This window comes from Salvelinus sp. IW2-2015, linkage group LG33 (assembly GCF_002910315.2).
Source record: "Salvelinus sp. IW2-2015 linkage group LG33, ASM291031v2, whole genome shotgun sequence".
Classification (NCBI taxonomy): Eukaryota; Metazoa; Chordata; class Actinopteri; order Salmoniformes; family Salmonidae; genus Salvelinus; species Salvelinus sp. IW2-2015.
This window is the reverse complement of record NC_036872.1, coordinates 9,502,265-9,521,302: the sequence shown is the minus strand read 5'-3', so window position 1 is coordinate 9,521,302 and position 19,038 is coordinate 9,502,265. Positions and strand designations below refer to the sequence as shown.

The window sequence follows — 19,038 nt, the reverse complement described above, 5'->3', positions numbered from 1 at the left end:
GTTAGTAGCCCAGTTATAGCTAATTTCAGCAATGGAAGTGGATGCTTCCTACAAGAGCACAAAACGTGTGCATTTCTAGCCATCTTTGAAAAGCAAGTCAGGTAAAGAGCTTTTTTTCTGTCTTAAAGGGGCAGTGTTGTATTTTGAGACAGGCTTGAATAAGCTAAGTGGCCAATAGGCAGAGGGTAGCATAATTTGTCTGATTCTCTGTTATAATGGTATGGGAATAATAATGCATTTTATTTTGTAAAGTGGTTTCTTGCATCAAACAACACATTTTCAGTCACCTCCTTTTCTGAAGGACAAGTGGATAAACAGGTTCATGTCAATCCCTACATGTGTTTTTCAAAAGTTTCATTGAATGTAGGCCTACATTGAACACCACACATTGCCTGCTACTGTATTCAGGTAGGTCCCTCCAATTTTCGGTCCGTTTGCGAAACATTTTGCTAATGAAATGAATACGCCCCCAGTTCTTTTGGTTTCTTCATTTATAAATCAGCAAGCAAGAGCAAGCTGTAGTAGTAAATACATTTTTCAAAATAAGTGTACAACAAGCTATTATAGGCCAAGTCTACCTTTTGCCCCAATGGTTCCCAACCAGGGGTACTAGGACCCCTCCGGTTACTTAGCCTATCCACTAGTGGTACTTGAGAAGACTCATGAGACCATAGGTCTACTAGTAAAATGCACATGGGGGGGTACTTCAGAGGTACACCGGGCAGAGCCAAATTCTGTTGGTGGTACAGTAACCGAAAAAGGTAGGGAACTACTGTTTTATCCTATAGGCCTACCCAATGAATTTACAGTCAATTTCAACAACAAAAAAATTACAAATTAGATTTATATGAAATGACAGGCAGACTAGGATAAACGTATTGCTCGAAAAAGGAGGAGAACAACTCATAGGCATACAGATGGTCCTGCCTTCCACGTGTACTGTTGTCCTCCCCATTTGGTAACAACTCCTCAAACACCTGATTTAATCCAATCACTTTTTTCCTCATTGAGGAACCATCTTCTTTTGACTTCCATTGTACTTATCCTCAACCGACAAAGACTGCAAGAAACCCTTAAATTAGATTTCACAAGCTGTGGTCTCGCATAATTGCGCAAGAGTTTTTTGGTGCTTTCAAGACAACTGGGAACTCGAGAGAAAAAAACCTAGCTCAAATAATGACGGAAAGTCTGAGCTTTAGAAATATGCCCAAGTTTCTGACTTTAAATACAGAGTTGGATTACCATTCAGAACTATTTTCCCAGTCGGAGTTCGTTTGTTTCCCGAGTTCTTAGTTGTCTTGAATGCACTGAAGTTGGAGATTTCAGAGTTCCCAGTTGTTTTGAATGCAGCATTTCTGTTGCGCGCTAGCTCCCTACATCATCACTACAAGCGCTATTTAATTAGCCAGATACTCTACACGCCCACTTTCTGGATATGCCAAGCACAAAGAGGGACTGATCGAACAGCCAACGGAAAGCCAAAAGCGAAATGCCCACCCAGACAGCCTCAGAGAGAGAGAGAGAGAGAGAGAGAGAGAGAGCAGGGTTGTACACAAAAGTTACACATAGTAGAATCCAATACGTAAATGCTAAAATGCTGACATTTAATCGATTACAAATGACATGACCGTCCCCTGGATTAAAGAAAAATATACTAAACCCTCCCCGACTGAAATTGAAAAAGCATGACCTTTCCCCATTTTCCTCTCGGTAACAAATGCATACATTTTGACCGACCCTGTCCCTTAACCAAAACATTTAGCATTACACATATGGTGTTGGCGACCCACTTGAATCCAAATGCAATACTTCAAAACGTAGCTAGCTGTCTTCTCCCCCTGTGCAGTTTATAAGGGGCTATAACTGCAATGCTTGCAGTTAGCCACTGTCACGATTCCTTCCAAACCACTCATTGTTGAATTTGCGATTTCCAACTTGTTGTGTAATGTTTCTGTCCAATGGTCGATGAGCACCAATACGTTTTATCTATAATTTCTCTTCATTATTTCTATTCATATGACAAGGACTAAAAAGGATTTGCCAGTAGATTGCTGACTTGATTCATGATGATGACTGCTATCTAAGATTTTGAAAATAAGATGTTGACGTGATCAGTATTTTATGTCATTTTATCTGTGGCCAATGACCTTGAGCCTTCTTGGAAGGGCACTACTAATGTAACTCTAAGGCAGAACCCAAAGGGCTTGAATTGTCGATGTCTACCCTTACTAAGGACTTAAACTTGGCGGTGACTAGTGTCCCCATGAGTGACAGAACACTGAACCAATCACAGCGCAACGCTCCTATTTTCTGCTTGCTTGCCTCACCACCACAGAAAGCACTGAGCTAGGCTGAAACACCTGCATGTTGGAGCTGCCTTACTCAAGAAAACAAAAAAGAGACCAAGTTTGTATGCAGCTTTAATAACTCAATGTGTCATGATCGTTATAATGAGTGGACCAAGATGCAGCGTGGTATGGTTCCATCCTCTTTATTATGAAGTGAAACTCAAAGAAAACAATAAATGCAAAACGAAACGTGAAGCTGCTATAGTGCTGACAGGCAACTAAACATAGACAAGATCCCACAAAGCACAATGGGGAAATGGCTGCCTAAATATGATCCCCCAATCAGAGACAACGATAAACAGCAGCCTCTGATTGGGAACCATACCAGGCCAACATAGATCATTAATCACCTAGATAACCCACCCTAGTCACTGTCAAGCCCCAACCAACATAGAGAATAAACAGCTCTCTATGGTCAGGGCGTGACACAATGATATATCTTTCTTTACATTTTTTGCTAAAAATGTGGGGCTCAAAACAGGTGGGGCTCTTATTTTGATGATATAGGCTACCAGAAATCAACAAAACGATTTAGCACGTACTGTTAAGTAAAAAGTATGCCGAAACGTATTACTTTTGGTGCGTTCAAGACAACTGGGAATTCGGAAAGAAAACCAGCACCAGACGAGTCGTTTTGTAAACTGTGAATTATAACAACTGTTATCGCTATGTTACAATGCCGATTGGGCTAAAGCTGTCTTGTAGTGTGCGTCTTCTAGCATTCGCTTAGTGTGGTTATGTAAGTGTTTACGAAATGAATATTGAGATACTTTGCTACATGACATTTGTGCTAGTTGGCAAAAGATATGCTGCATAGCTAGCTCTAGCTGAATTGGTAAAGCTAGCTCCATTGATTCACTGTGGCTGACAATCATGTAATGTTAACTATCTATAGAGTCACTTGTTGCTTGCCTTTCGTTTAGCGAGTTTCAAACGAGGCCGCGAAACTGCACATCTCCCACGGTTAGTGGCATGGCAGGCACGAGCAAACTCCAAACTCCCTGTTCGCTGTGATTCCCCTCTAGCGTTCATCGTTCATTCTGTCTCATTTCGTCACAGGGAATGTCCAAACTCTGACCAATCAGCGCAGCTTTGAATGTTGCTAGGTTACTTATGGGCGTGGTTTTGCACCAAGTTTGAAAAATCGTGATGTTGATGAATTTAAGATCGGAGAAGTCAGAGCTCTAGGATGGGTCCGTGTGGATAAATAAGTTTCTGCGTTAAAACAGAGCCATCGCGAACGAGAATCTCGTTTTTGCAAATAAACCAAAAAACAACTTGATATTTCGATTTTCACATGTGCTTGGGGTTAAATGTGGAATGCATGTCATTGGCCAAATGCACAACCAACACTTCCTGTCCCTTCAAAATAGAGGTTCACCCTTCTAACTCCATTATATTATATTAATGTTAAGATAAGGTGACATTTCTCAGTTTCTTCTTTAGATTCAAGATTATAAGCTAGCCACAAAAATAAGTGTTAATTGACTTACTGATGAACTGCTTCTACTGTACGTGGATAGCTAACTGATATATCCCAGCTAACTGGTTAACCATTGATCATCTTTTTCAATGATTGGCATACAGCCAAAACAACCGTATCTATTGCTAGACTAAAGATATGCCCCTAGCTATAGATTAGTCAGTGGTTGCACATCTAACTAGCTGGAACGAAGTAAGACATGTAAATGTCTCACTCGGGCACTGTCTAAAAATGTTACTGGCTGTCAAATCCTTGCTTCTTCTGTCATTGTTTTTATCATTACTCAACTCCTCTGAAACCACATTGGGGGAGAGGATTGGAGGTTCCTCCCGTTGGGCTTACACCTGTCCAATCCTCTTAGATCTTTACAAGTGCCTAGGTTGTATGTGCTAAGGGTTGTTTCTGGACAGGACCCCACAACCCTGTGGGTTTGTGGTGGACCTTCAGCATGTCAGTTGAGGCAATGGTTGGATGTTTCATTCCATTGCTGGACACACCCACGGCACCCTATCAGGCTGATCACCCTAGCCAGGCAGTTCTGGTTCTTCCTCAGAGTATGGTGGTGAATAGTTGGAGACAGGCTATAAACAGTGAAAGGATATTTACATGTCTACTATTCACACATTTGCTTCGTTCCAGCTAGTTAGATGTGCAACCATTGACTAACTATAGCTAGGGGCATATGTCTAGTCTATAAGATTACCAATGGTTAACTAGGTAGCTAATATATATCCAGTGGCGATTTTAGCATGTACATCTTAGTGGGGCAAAAAAAAAGTGAGTGAAGCAAAAGCAGCCAACAAGTGCTCAGCATATCTGGGAACTCCTTCAAGACTGTTGGAAAAGCATTCCAGGTGAAGCTGGTTGAGAGAATGCCAAGTGTGTGAAAAGCTGTCATCAAGGCAAAGGCTGGCTATTTGAAGAATCTGAAATATAAAATATATTTAGATTTGTTTAACACTTTTTTGGTTACTACATGATTCCATATGTGTTATTTCATAGTGTTGATGTCTTCACTATTATTCAACAATGTAGAAAATAGTAAAAATAAAGAAAAACCCTTGAATGAGTAGGTGTTCTAAAACTTTTGACCGGTAGTGTACTTGTGCTCCCCCATGTACTTTTTGTAGTGATTTGTTGTTAATAATAATTAATTTCAACAAAAAAAAATCAAAGTATTTTCCCAGTCAGAGCTTGTTTTTTTCAGAGTTCCCAGTTGTCTTCAACTCACTGAAATCAGATTTCCCAGTTCTGAGTTTCCAGTTGTTTTGAGCTCGGCAGAAGTCATGCTGGATTGACACCATGGCCAATGTTGAATATTTATCCTTTTAAGCTTTGAAAAGAGTCCCTTAAATCCAGGCTGCGGACCACACACCCACTCCACTGAATAGCAGGCTAGTGATTGCTTTGCAATGCTTGCAGTTAGCTACTGATTCCTTCCAAACCACTCATTTTTGAATTTGCAATTTCCAACTTGTTGTATGATGTTGACAGTCCAATCAAAGCTGCTGTAGATATAATGTGATTTTACATCATTTTATTTGTGGACAATGACCTTGAGCCTTCTTGGATGGGCACTTCTAATGTAACTATGGCAGCACCCAAGGGGCTTGAATTTTCGAGCTCTACCCTTAGATTTGGAGGTGACGTAGTGTCCCCATGAGTGACAGAACAATGAGCCAATCACGGCGCGACTAGAGAACATTACCAACCCCTACGCTCCGTATTTTCCTCTGGCTGCCCCACCACCACAGAAAGCACTGAGCTAGGCTGAAACACCTGCATTTTGGAGCTGCCTTACTCAACAAAACAAAAAGGAGACCATGTTTATATGCAGCTTTATTAACTATTTTTTAAATAATATTTTTATTACATTGTTTGCAAACTGATATGTGACATGTATTAATGCCAAAATAACATGCAAAACAGGCATCCACCTGCCCTGAATGACGGGTCGCCACTGGATATATCAGTTAGTTAACCATTTCAAATCAAATCAAATGTTATTTGTTACATGCGCCAAATACAAAGCATTTCACCTTACCGTGAAATGCTTACTTACAAGCCCTTAACCAACAGTGCAGTTCAAGAAATAGAGTTAGGAAAATATTTACTAAATAAAATAAAGTAAAAATAAAATAAAAAGTAACACAGTGGAATTACATAACAATAACGAGGCTATATATAGGGGTCACCGGTACCGAGTAAATGTGCGGAGGTACAGGTTAGTCGAGGTAATTTGTACATGTAGGTAGGGGTAAAGTGACTATGAATATATAGCTTGGGGGTAGAAGCTGTCGTGCGGTAGCAGTGAGAGCAGTCTATGTCTGGAGTCTTTGACAATTTTTTGGGCCTTCCTCTGACATCGCCAGGGAAATATAGGTCCTGGACGGCAGGAAGCTTGGCCCCAGTGATGTATTGGGCCGTACGCACTACCCTCTGTAGCGCCTTACGGTCAGATACCGAGCAGTTGCCATACCAGGCAGTGATGCAACCGGTCAGTATGCTCTCGAGGGTGCAGCTGTAGAACGTTTTGAGGATCTGGGGACCCATGCCAAATTGATTAAGTCTCCTGAGGGGGAAAAGGTGTTGTCGTGCCCTCTCCACGACTGTCTTGGTGTTTTTGGACCATGATAGTTTGTTGGTGATGTGGACACCAAGGAACTTTATACTCTCGACCCGCTCCAGCCCTGTCGATGTAAATAGGGGCCTGAACAGGCCCTCCTTTTCCTATAGTCCACGATCATCTCCTTTGTCTTGCTCACAATGAGGGAGAGTTTGTTGGCCTGGCACCACACTGACAGGCCTTTGACCTCCTCGCCTACCACTGTTGTGTCATCAACAAACTTAATGATGTTGTTGGAGTCGTGTTTGGCCATGCAGTCGTGGGTGAACAGGGAGTACAGGAGGGGACTAAGCACGTACCCCTGAGGGGAACCGGTGTTGAGGATCAGCGTGGCAGATGTGTCAGGAAGTCCAGGATCCAGTTGCAGAGGGAGGTGTTTAGTCCCAGGGCCCTTAGCTTAGTGATGAGCTTTGTGGGCACTATGGTATTGAACGCTGAGCTGTAGTCAATGAACAGCATTCTCACATAGGTGTTCCTTTTGTCCAGGTGGGAAATGGCAGTGTGGAGTGCGATTGAGATTGTGCCATCTGTGGATCTGTTGGGGCGTATGCGAATTGGAGGGGGCCTAGGGTTTCCTGGATTATGGTGTTGATGTCAGCCATGACCAGCCTTTCAAAGCACTATTTTGTTAGTTTTTTTTCGCATTGTTTGTAACTTATTATGTACATAAAGTTGCTGCTACTGTCTCTTATGGACATCAGAACAGCGATTACTCACTTCGAACTGGACACATTTTTCTCTTTAATTAGTCCGACGCGAAGGATATACTGCTTTCCGGGGAGAACAGGTCCAGATCCCCGTCATTTGTGTGAAAAAAAGGTGGAGAAACCGAGGGAGAAGGTTGGGATGCTTTGTTAGGATTCGTAGGCGAGTGAGTAAATCGCCATAACCATCGGTTCTGTTGGCCAGCTTGCAATCACTTGAAAACAATCTCGAGGATCTACGGTCGAGACTATCCTACCAGCGGGACATTAAAAACTGTAATATCTTATGTTTCACTGAGTCGTGGCTGAACGACGACATGGATAATATAGAGCTGGCTGGTTTGAAAGGCTGGTCATGGCCTTTCAAAGCAACGATTCACCATTTTATATTTTGAAAGTGGAAGCTAAATATTTTAAGCATATGTTTTCTTTTCAGTCTCCTCCATTTACACTGAATGATGTTAACTGTAAGGAATTCTTTCCTAATAATAATAATAATGTAAAATGAAAAAATTTACAGAAATAACTGTGTGAAGGCCAACTTACAGAAGAGGAACCTTTTGAGGCAATAAAATATTTTCAGTCTGGAAAAACACCAGGGTATACCAGTAGAGGTATATCAGACCTTTTTTTGATGTTCTCAAAGATCCATTATTAGCATGTTTTAATTTCTCCTATACAAATGGTAGACTTTCAGGTACTCAACAAGTAGGTCTGATTTCATTACTACTAAAACAGGACCCAGGTGGTAAGTATAAAGATCCAGTCCATTTAAAAAAACTGGAGGCCTCTAACACTTCAATGTGGTGATGCGAAAATCCTGGCGAAATGCATAGCACATAGAATAAAAAAGGTTTTACCAGATATTGTCCATCCTGATCAGACAGGTTTTTTACATGGACAAAAAATTGGAGATAATATAAGACAATTACTTGAAACAATTGAACATTATGAAACATTGAAGATACCAGGCCTGGTCTTCATAGCAGATTTTGAAAAGGCGTTTGATAAAGTACGACTAGAATTTATATATAAATGCCTGGATTACTTTAATTTTGTTGAATCTCTTACACAATTGGTTAAAGTTATGTACAGCAACCCCAAATGTAAAACAGTAAATAATGGTTACTTCCCAAAAAGTATTGAGCTTTTAAGAGGAGTAAAACAAGGCTGTCCTTTGTCTCCATATCTATTTATTATGGCCATTGAAATGCTAGCTATTAAAATTAGATCCAACAAGAACATCAAGGGGTTAGAAATCCAGGGGATGAAAACAAAAGTGTCAATGTATGCCGATGACTCCAGTTTTTTCTTAAGTCCGCAATCTGGATCCCTGTACAGTCTCATTGAAGATCTTGATCACTTTTCAAGCCTCTCGGGATTAAAACCTAATTATGACAAGTGTACCATATTACGTATTGGATTGTTAAATTGTGTTTACACTACCTTGTAGTTTACCAATAAAATGGGTGGATGGTGAATTAGACATACTTGGTACTCACATCTCAAAAAATATGAATGAACAATCAATTTCAATAGAAAGTTAGCAAAAATAGATAAGATTCTGCCACCATGGAGAGGTAAATACCTGTCTATTTATGGAAAAATCACATTGATTAACTCTTTAACTCTTACTTACTTACTAATGGCACTGCCTACTTCCGACGACCCGTTTTTTAAATCGTATGAGCAAAGAATATTTCATTTTATTTGGAATTTTAAGACAGACAAAATTAAACATGCCTATTTATATAATGAATATGAGTTTGGGGGGCTAAAATTATTAAATGTTAAAGCTTTAAACCTCTCACTAAAGCTTCACTCATACATAAGTTATACTTAAACCCAAAATGGTTCTCCAGTAGATTATTCAGAAAGGCTCATCCTTTGTTCAAAGATTACCTTTTTGCCTTTATACAGGTTACAACTTCTCATTTCCGACTAATTGAAAATGACATTTTGTTTAAAGTATCGCCCTTTCTTAAACAAGCAATACAAAGCTGGTTACAATTTCCGTTTTATCCTCAAGAGAAGATATAACAAATATTACAACAAATGTTATGATTGAACTCAAATATACTGATTAATAAAAGAACATTCTTTATGGATTTAAAAAATAAATTGTATTATATTTATGAATGATATTATGAATAGAAACGGAAGAGTGACGTCACATATGCAGCTATCAAAACTATACGGGAATATCTGCTCAATCCAAATTTACAACCAAAAGCATTACCACAAAAATGGAGGAGACATGGAAAAGGGAGAAGGTAGGGAACTTGTTTGCCTGCCATGTGTTAAAGATACAAATTGTCTGAAAGGAACTGGCATAAATAGAAAAATATACCAGTTTCATTTGAGGACAAAAATGTTGACAGCTGTGCCATACAGGTTGCAAAATAAATAGGAAGAGATTTTCGATGTAACAATTCCATGGCATGTGGTTTATGAACTGGTGCATAAAACTACACTTGATTCAACAATTAGAGTTTTTCAATTTAAATTATTATATAAAATTCTTGCCACCAACAGAATGCTATATATATGGGGCATACAACAATCTCAGCTCCATAGATTTTCCTGCGAAGAGACAGAATCAATATATAATTTATTCTGGTATTGCCCCTATGTAGCTTGTTTCTGGTCACAGGTTCAGGAATGGTTAAAAAATCACAACATTCACTTAAAATTAACCTTACAAATAGCAGTGTTGGGCGATTTGGAAAGCCATAGTCAGTCAATAAAGGTTTTCATCTTTAGCTCACAATTCATCTTTAGCTCACAATCTGTGGATACTATATGATTAGAAAAGTTAAAAACTTATGTAAAACATCACAGCACAATTGAAAAATATATGGCACATGGAAACCAAACGAGGGTGGTCTATGGTGATAGGTGGGATGGGCTGAAAGTGGCTAAGGGTTGGCATTGCAGAGCTTATGTTTGGTAATGTATTATTGTTATGTGACTGCTTTATATAAAAGTACCATGTATGTCAAATGTGTATGCAAAATGTTTATGTAAAATGTATATATATGTAGCAGAAAAGCTTTGTCCTCCGAAGAGGGGTGGTGGTGGAGGGGTTAATAATAAAAAATAAAAAATAAATCACCCATTTTCAAGCCCTGACCTCCTTAGCTACTATTGCCTTTCAGGTCAAATGCACTGTTAAATAATTAAACAATTAAAACACACACAAATTATATAAACCCCCCATTTTTGCCCTATACGCTTCCATGCATTCATTTAAAACAAAAGCTGGACCTGGGCCTGGGCATCAGACTCCAGAGTCCTTTATAGCAGTTGTGTCAGAGGTGGTTGGTTTTCAATTGGCTAACACTTATAACATGGTTTGTACTGAAGAATGTTGAGTCCGGATGCTATCAGAAACTTGAACATTTGTAATAAGCATGATAACAAGCATTCAATGTTAAACCTCTGTAATTACAGACTGCAATTACCACCTGTTACATGTTGTTAATAGAGTAGCTACGAATTATTACAATTAATGACAATACTTGTTAGTGTAATTACATGTGCAATTACACTGTAATAAGGACCCCTTAAAATAAAGTGTTACCCAATATTGTGAGGAAATTGTTACAGAGAGGCACTTTAGTTCAACTGCTTAGATTGCATCAAGCCAAAGGGTCTTAATGAACAGCTCTCTTTCTCATCTTTGTTTATTTCTCTGTCTTTTGCCATTCAAGTGGAATGTACAGTACCAGTCACACGTTTGGACACACCTACTCATTCAAGGGTTTTTCTTTATTTGACCATTTTCTACATTGTAGAATAATAGTGAAGACGTCACAACTATGAAAAAACACATATGGAATCATGTAATAACTAAAAAAGTGTTAAACAAATCAAAATATATCTTATATTTGAGATTCTTCAAAGTATCCCCCCTTTGCCTTGATGACAGCTTTGCACACTCTTGGCATTCTCTCAACCAGCTTCATGAGGTAGTCACCTGGAAATTTCAGTCTGAGAAAGTTTTTTCTGAGTTCCCTGTCGTCGTAAATGCACAATCACATTCAACTTTAGATATGAACCCGAAAGTATTGTCTGTATACCACCCATTGACCTTTCGTTATTTTGTGCAAATGTTAGCTATGTAGCTAGCATTTGGAACAACGTATTTGGAGTAAACTTGAGTGTGCCGTAGGCCTATGCATGTTGAAAAGTCACCTGAAGCTTGAGAGGAATGGGAAATGCAATAGAGAAATGCAGTGCTGAGGCAGAGGGCTCGTAATGAGGACGACTGGTAACGACTGAACTGAACTGTGTGTGTGGTAAGCTTCCTGGCGCCCAGAGCTGCTGAGGCATCACCCGTGGGTGTCATACATTGTGATGGAGATGTCCAGTGGCTACACGACTCAGGCTGATTCCCAGGGTAGCTAGCCCCCCACTGGGCACACACTGGTTGAATCAACATTGTTTCCACATAATTTCAATGAATTTACATTGAACCAAGATGGAATAGACGTCTGTGCCAAATGGGTCTCCACAAGATCGTCACCAGACTCCATCTTCATCAACCATCGCCCTGACCACCTTCCTCTGATCAAGCCATGATCAACTGCCCCTCTCCATCTTTGGAGGATGCAGCATGCACTCAGACTTGGCATGTATTGGTTGACCTAGCCAACTATAGCTAGGCTACTCATGATGATGCATTACTAGTTCGTTTTGTGCTTTGAGATAGTTATGAAAAGCACTACAGAAATGTAATCTTGTTATTATTATTGGTTTATTTTGTTTAGTAGAGCGAAATCTTCATAAAAAAATGTGATACATGCAAGAGCAGTGTGCGGGTTACTTTTTTCTTTCAACTTAATTGTTACCATGCACCTTACACAAGATAGCTCTGATTTGCGAGTGCATTTTTTTAATGTTGGAAGTAAAACACACCAACAGTAGATGTACTGTTATCAATTTTTTTTAAATTACAAACAAACACCTTTCAATGAGAAAACAGAAATCCACTTTGAGTTTAAAGGACTTCACCAAAAACTTCACCAAAAACATTTATAAATTACACCTTGGGAATATGATGACCGGTGGGGTGATAGAGTGGCAGCCCCTGCAGCGCCTCACCCATCCCCGCATACCACTTCCAGGATGTGGCTGTGGCCTCCCCTCCCTCCGTGCTGACTCCGGTGGGGGGAGCTTTCAACACCTGAAAAATATGGTAAGGATAACTTTCAGCATCAAACATACTACATGTAAATCCCTGTAAAAGGTATTATGCCGAATGCAGTACATTTCTCTGGAATACTTGCACATTTCTAGCATGCATATCTTCACACTTACATGAATGTGCCAGTGAAGCATAGGAAATAGATGGGAAAGTGTTGTTGCTTCAGAGAAAAGGGGAACTTTATTAGCCAAGCACAGCAATAAGTGTAAGTATTTTGCTTAAGGTCCTCCCACTTCTTTTCCACCCATGCAGGTGATAGCTGCCCCTCCACCTCCTTCACATAGATCGTGAAAAGACATAAGATCAAGTACAACATTAACCAAAACATGAGCAAAGTAGAGTTGTGTGAACTTTCTGTAGCTAGGCTGCCACATACTTTATCAAATTGCAGTGCCAAGGTGAAACAGTACACTCTTAGGGAAAAAGGTGCCATCTAGAACATGAAAAGGTTATTCGGCTGTCCCCATAGGAGTAACCTTTGAATAACCCTTTTTGGCTCCAGGTAGAACCCTTTTGGTTCCCAACCTGGTCTCAGAGTATTTTGCATTATTCTGTACGTAAATCCGAATAGGTAGTTGAAAAGTTGCTAATTAGCTAAAATGCTAAAGTTCTCCATGATGGTATTCGAACTCGCAAACCTTTGGGTTGCTAGACATTTTTCCTTAAGTAACCATCTGTCTTATGTAACCATATGGTACGTAATTTATCTTATTAATTTGATCCCGGATTTACATTTACTATGAGACCAGGCTGTGGTTCCAGGTAGAACCTTTTTGGAATCTATATACCTGGAACAAAAAATGGTTCTACCTGGAACTAAAAAGGGCTTTCCTATGGGGACAGCCGAAAAACCGTTTTGGAACTCTTTTTTTTTTCTAAGAGTGCCACAAGAGCAGCTTACCATTACTTTCACCATAACAGGTTATGTGCAATGAAACTAGCTAGCTAGACTAATGTTAAATATGAAGTTGTTGCTCAACAGCAAGTAAACCTGTAGCTAACATTACTGTTCTAAAGCTAACTTCTAATCCTACAAGCGAAAGGCACGGCAGGCTGCAAATTTGCTTTCAAAGATGTAGCTACAATGAAATAGTCATGATCATTTTTAATAACAAAAACTACTTACATTTGAGCACCACCGCAGAAGCTTCGGTATTCACAATCTTCCAAGTTGTTTTGTTGTTTACTTGAAGAGATCTAGCTATTAAAACTTGCAGCCCCATTCTTCCAATGCATTGTGGCTGTGAAATTCCCTAAAAGTATGCAGCGAATCCTACTAAATGAAAAGCCTGGCATTTAAAACATATTCGATATTGGAAAATTCACATATTATAAAACTTAATTTTATCGCAAACTCAAACAGGCTACTATTTAGGACGTATTATGGGCATTCGGACACAGCCAAAGAGATTTACCTTCATTATGGACATCTCAACAACTCCGATTTCGCTCATCATTTATGCAGCACACAAACTTCAAGCTTTTGTTTTGCACACCCCACGTTTGGGTTACAATTATTTTTCTTTTAAATCGCATATATAAACTTTGACTTCAGGTTTAGAGTTACTTAACAATTATACTTTTCACACCTTTTTGACTTCCGTGCACTTATATAATAAGCACTTGTATTATTATCTGATAGTAAAGACTAATTCAGAATCATTTGAGGACTCATAACTTTATCCAAATTAATTTCAAAAGGAAAATAGTGCTAATTTCAGTTAGGCTACAATTTTGCCATTTCATACCACTGATACTCTAATTAGATACTAATTCAACATTTCTGGCTATCATCACCTTTTTTCCAATTATCTCTTCGCATTGTAGCCTCCATAATTTGACAACTGGGCTATCATAGAAACTTGCTAATGAACTGCCTTGCTTGTGGGAAGATAAAAATACAACATATTTTTTAACTTACCATTGTAGGAGCAGCATTCATATTGGCACACAAATGGACCTGACGTAGGTCCACACCTTTACCTGACATAAGTAACCTACAAAGTGGGCGGATTCGATTATAATTTGCCGCGGGGCACCGGTCTATGGCCCATGACAGGAATGAGCAAAAGTCAGTGTTCCCTCTGGAAAGTTTTGTAGCAGTGGGGGGAAAGGTAGCGGAGTGACTTTTTAAAAGAACATAACCTATGCATGGTTCATATTGTCAGGTATGCTATTAGCATTCACCTGTGTGTGTGTGTGTGGGGGGGGGGGTTAAAACTGAAGGCTCATTTACCAAGGTTGGTAGAGATACAAGGGACCTCAAGAGTTAACCAACCCTGTGAGAGGGTTTAGTGCCTCATATTAAAATACTTTAACTGATGCCGCATAGTGGCTATAAATAAATAAGCGATTTTATTTTATTTAACCAGGCAAGTCAAATAAGAACACATTTTTGTTTACAATGACGCCCTACTCCGGTCAAACCCTAACCCGGACGATGCTGGGCCAATTGTGCGCCGCCCTATGGGACTCCCAATCACGGACGGTTGTGATACAGCCTGGAATCGAACCAGGGTCTGTAGTGACACCTCTAGCACTGAGTTGCAGTGCCTTAGACCTCTGCGCCACTCAGAAGTCCCAGTGTATGGTGGGCATTGTGAAAGTTTGAGTTTAGCAGGCCAAGCTGTTTTATAGTGTGTCACCATGGCGTACGTGTGCATTGGTGGGGAGCAGAACCACCCATATGTCTACATTGTATAGATTTACATCGATTGCTCTGATGGGCAGTGTCTGTGGCCACCTCTTGCGTAAGAGTTCCATGGTGGGTAGATACTCCATGGCATCAGAGGAGAAGTCTTTGGCAGGGGGTCGGTTCTCCATTTGGTCCAGAGAGGTTCCCACTCTGCAGAAGTAAAAGGTCCAGCTCTGACAAAGGGACCTGACGTAGGTCCCTCCTCCAGTACTGGAATGAGTTGAAAGTGTATAGGTCTTTGCCATCATCAACTCCATCTTTGTGTGTGACCTTCCGAGCGAGATGACTTCACTCTCACACAGTCACAGAGTATATGCACATGTGCATAGGTTTGCTTCACGCTGTTAGAGCGTAGTAGGTACTGGACCAAAACACCAGAGAAGTTTAGCCTCTCGCTTCAACCACTGAGGTATAATAAGAACTGGAGACTGCGTCCAAGATGTCCGATCGTTGTTTTCAAGATTATCTACTTACGTTCGCATTCGCCGATTCATGGACCATCTATATCCGAGTTGCATGACATGCGCACTAACAGTCATTGTGCACAGGGAGCGGCGACGTCCTCACTTCATCCAAAAACATGACAGACATTGGATGAATATAAAATGTTAATGATGGGAGAAAAAATGGCCTCAGCGACAATTATTAGAATAATTAAATGGATGATTTGCGCACAAAGGTGATGATTAAAGTGTCTTATTAGGAATTTTCAAATTTGACTGCTCTATGTGGCCGTCGATAGTAATTGACTTTGTGGGCCGTGTGTCAGTTAAACTACAGTACCGAAGCAAAACTGTAGGAGCAGTAGAAACTGTGCTTCTCGACAGGAACCCTGGCCCAGTAAATCACTGGAGCCGAGCTGCCTGCCATGCAGGATCTCTATTCCAGGCGGTGTCAGAGGAAGACCCTAAAAATTGTCAGACTCCAGCCACCCAAGTCATTGACTGTTCTCTCTGCTACCGCACGGCAAGCAGTACCGATACACCAGTGGTGGAAAAAGCACCCAATTGTCATACTTGAGTAAAAGTAAAGATACTTGAGTCATTTTCTAAGGTAAAAGTGACAATTTTCCTGTCCTGCTAAACATTCAAAATGTAATGAGTACTTTTGGGTGTCAGGGAAAATGTATGGAGTAAAAAGTACATAATTTTTTTTAGGAATGTACTGAAGTGAAGTAAAAGTTGTCAAAAATATAAATCGTAAAGTACCGATACCGCCCAAAAATACTTAAGTAGTACTTTGAAGTATTTTTACTTCAGGACTTTACATCACTGCGATGCACCATGTCTGGAACCAACAGGACCCAGAAACAGCTTCTACCCCCCAAGCAATAAGGCTGCTAAATAGTTAGTTAAATAGTTAACCAATAGCTACCCGGAATATTGGCATTGACCCTTTTTGCACTAACTCTTGACTCATCACATACGCTAATGTTATTGTTTATTATCTATCCCGTTGCCTAGTCACTTTATCCCGACCTACAGTATATGTACATATCTACCTCAATTACCTCGTACCCCTGCACATCAACTTTGTACTAGTACCCCGTGCATATAGCCAAGTTATCGTTACTCATTGTGTATCAGAGAATGGCGCCGGAGAGGATGGCTGACTTTTTACGTGCTCCTAACCAACTATGATATTTTTTTACTTATTTTGTACATAATGTTGCTGCTACCGTCTCTTATGACCGAAAATAACTTCTGGACATCAGAACAGCGATTACTCACCTCGAACTGGAAGAAGCTTTTTCCTTTAACAAGTTTGACGCAAATGATATACTGCTTTCTCGGGAACAGGCCCAAATCCCCACAATTTGCATGAAGAAAAGACGGAGAAAAAGGGGGCGGAGGTCAGGCTGCCTTCTGAGAATTTGTAGACGAGCGAGTAAACCCCCACTGCCTTCCGTTCTAATGGCCAAAATGCAATCATTGGAAAATAAAATCGATGACATATGATCAAGATTATCCTACCAACGGGACATAAAAAACTATAATATCTTATGTTACACTGAGTCGTGGCTGAACGACGACACGGATGATTTAGAGCTGGCAGGATGTCCCATGCACCGGCAAAACAGAGAAGCTATGTCTGGTAAGACGAGGGGTGGGGGTGTGTGTCTATTTGTCAATAACAGTGACTCGCTCAATACGGAAGTGGTCAGATGACAAGGATGCTACGCTACATAACTGTTTTGCTAGCACAGACTGGAATATGTTCCGGGATTCATCCAATGGCATTGAGGAGTATACTTCTCAGTCATCGGCTTCATCAATAAGTGCATCGACGACGTCGTCCCCACAGTGACTGTATGTACATATCCCAAACATAAGCCATGAATTACAGGCAACAACCACATCGAGCTAAAGGTTAGAGCTGCTGCTTTCGAGGAGCAGGACACTAATCCGGATGCTTATAAGAAATCCCTCTATGCCCTCAGACGAACCATCAAACAAGCAAAGCGTTAATACAGGATTAAGATTGGATGCTACTACACCGGCTCTGACGCTCGTTGGATGTGGCAGGGCTTGAAAACTATTACGGACTACAAAGGGAAACCCAGACGCGAGCTGCCCAGTGACGCGAGCCTACCAGACAAGCTACAGTGGTTCGTCCTTTAAAAGTTGCAGCATACTGCAGCATAGCTTGCATGGTGCCGCAGAATTCAATGAAACGTTATTTAAGTGTCAGCCATTGTAACCATTAAAGCTAGTTAGTGCTAGTTTGACCACTAGAGGGCATCTTTGAGAAGCATTTGATAGCCTTCAATAGTGGCTGCACTAGAGAATTTAAAACCTTTTTTTGTAAGAGCATAGTATATGGGACTGATTTTAAGAAATGTTGCTTAATTCATTTGATTAATATTATGGTGTTTCTATTCCAAGAAAATGAAAAAACACTCAAGGTTTACGTTAGGATGGAATGGAAAATATGGCGCTGTACAATGTCGGTCGGGAGTAGGAGCATAACACTAAGAGCATAACATTTCCACACCCTAATTGTATAATTGTAGTCTAACCAATACCCAAATGGAGATTCAGTGAAAATAAAAATAAAATTGATTTATCAAGACCAGTCCCCATGCTTGTCTCAGAGCAGCGCGAAACAGTGCTAAAATAGTTGACCACAGCGGGTAGGCTATTGCTTCTAACTTCAATATGCTCTTAAAATAAATAAGACCTACACCACATTACTCAACACTAGTGAGACTCATGTCTCACTCAGGCCTACAGTATATCAATCGCAAATAATTACATATGAGTCTGCCGGTGGCGGCTGGCATGGGTATCAAACCTGCATCTGTAGCAACACATTTTGCACTGCGTTGCAGTGCCTTAGACCACTGCGCCTATCGGGAGGGCTATTATAATACTGTACATGGTGTCCAGGTCAGGATAACCAAAACATTTCTTTATTAAAGACTATCAGAAAGAATGTTGGTACTTATTTATTTTGATCCAAAGCTATGAATGAGTGAGTCACTCAGGTTTATGTAAGTGCCGGGCTATATGACTGTGCCATCAACTTGATAATATATAACAATATTTTGGAGGTTACTTCATTTTCAAAAAAACTAGAGTGAGCGATTGTAATCTGAATAAAGACCACACTAATATTTGTAAAGGCCAAAACATTTATTTCTGTTTTTAGAGGGAGAGAAATGCTGGGCCAATTGTGCGCCGCCCTATGGGACTCCCAATCACAGTCAGATGTGACACATAATAATACTAATACTTTTTGTTGTATTATTTGTTTTATCTTTTCTGGTGGATTAAACTGAAATTGCAACCAATCACTTCCGGTTGTGATACAGCCAACTTAACTCAGAAATACATTTAACAATAGAATTCTCCCCCTACCCTCCTCCTAGGCAAGTCCACTCTCCAGCTACCTGCTAATAGCCATAATGGTGCTGTACAACGTGACCGTGTGTGTTTGAAAGAGTATTTTCCAGTAAGCAACAATTTGTTTA

General features: G+C 40.2%; 1 protein-coding gene across 11 annotated transcripts in view; it reads right to left on the bottom strand.

Moving 5' to 3' along the window:
* Positions 1-17,260, bottom strand: part of LOC111957921 (transient receptor potential cation channel subfamily M member 6) — a 91,598-nt gene extending 74,338 nt beyond the window's left edge. For 5 of the 11 annotated variants that reach the window (XR_011474688.1, XR_011474689.1, XM_070436937.1 and 2 more), the window contains exons 1-3: positions 13,497-14,277; positions 12,484-12,530; positions 12,212-12,349 (exon numbers count right to left, since the gene is read on the bottom strand). Coding sequence is in view for 9 of the 11 variants with exons in the window: in XM_070436937.1 (XP_070293038.1) it covers positions 12,212-12,349; positions 12,484-12,530; positions 13,497-13,593 (282 nt within the window). In the remaining 2 variants the exon portion in view is untranslated. The other 6 variants (XM_023979022.2, XM_070436939.1, XM_070436940.1 and 3 more) reach the window with 5 other exon arrangements.
* Positions 17,261-19,038: the final 1,778 nt, after the last annotated feature.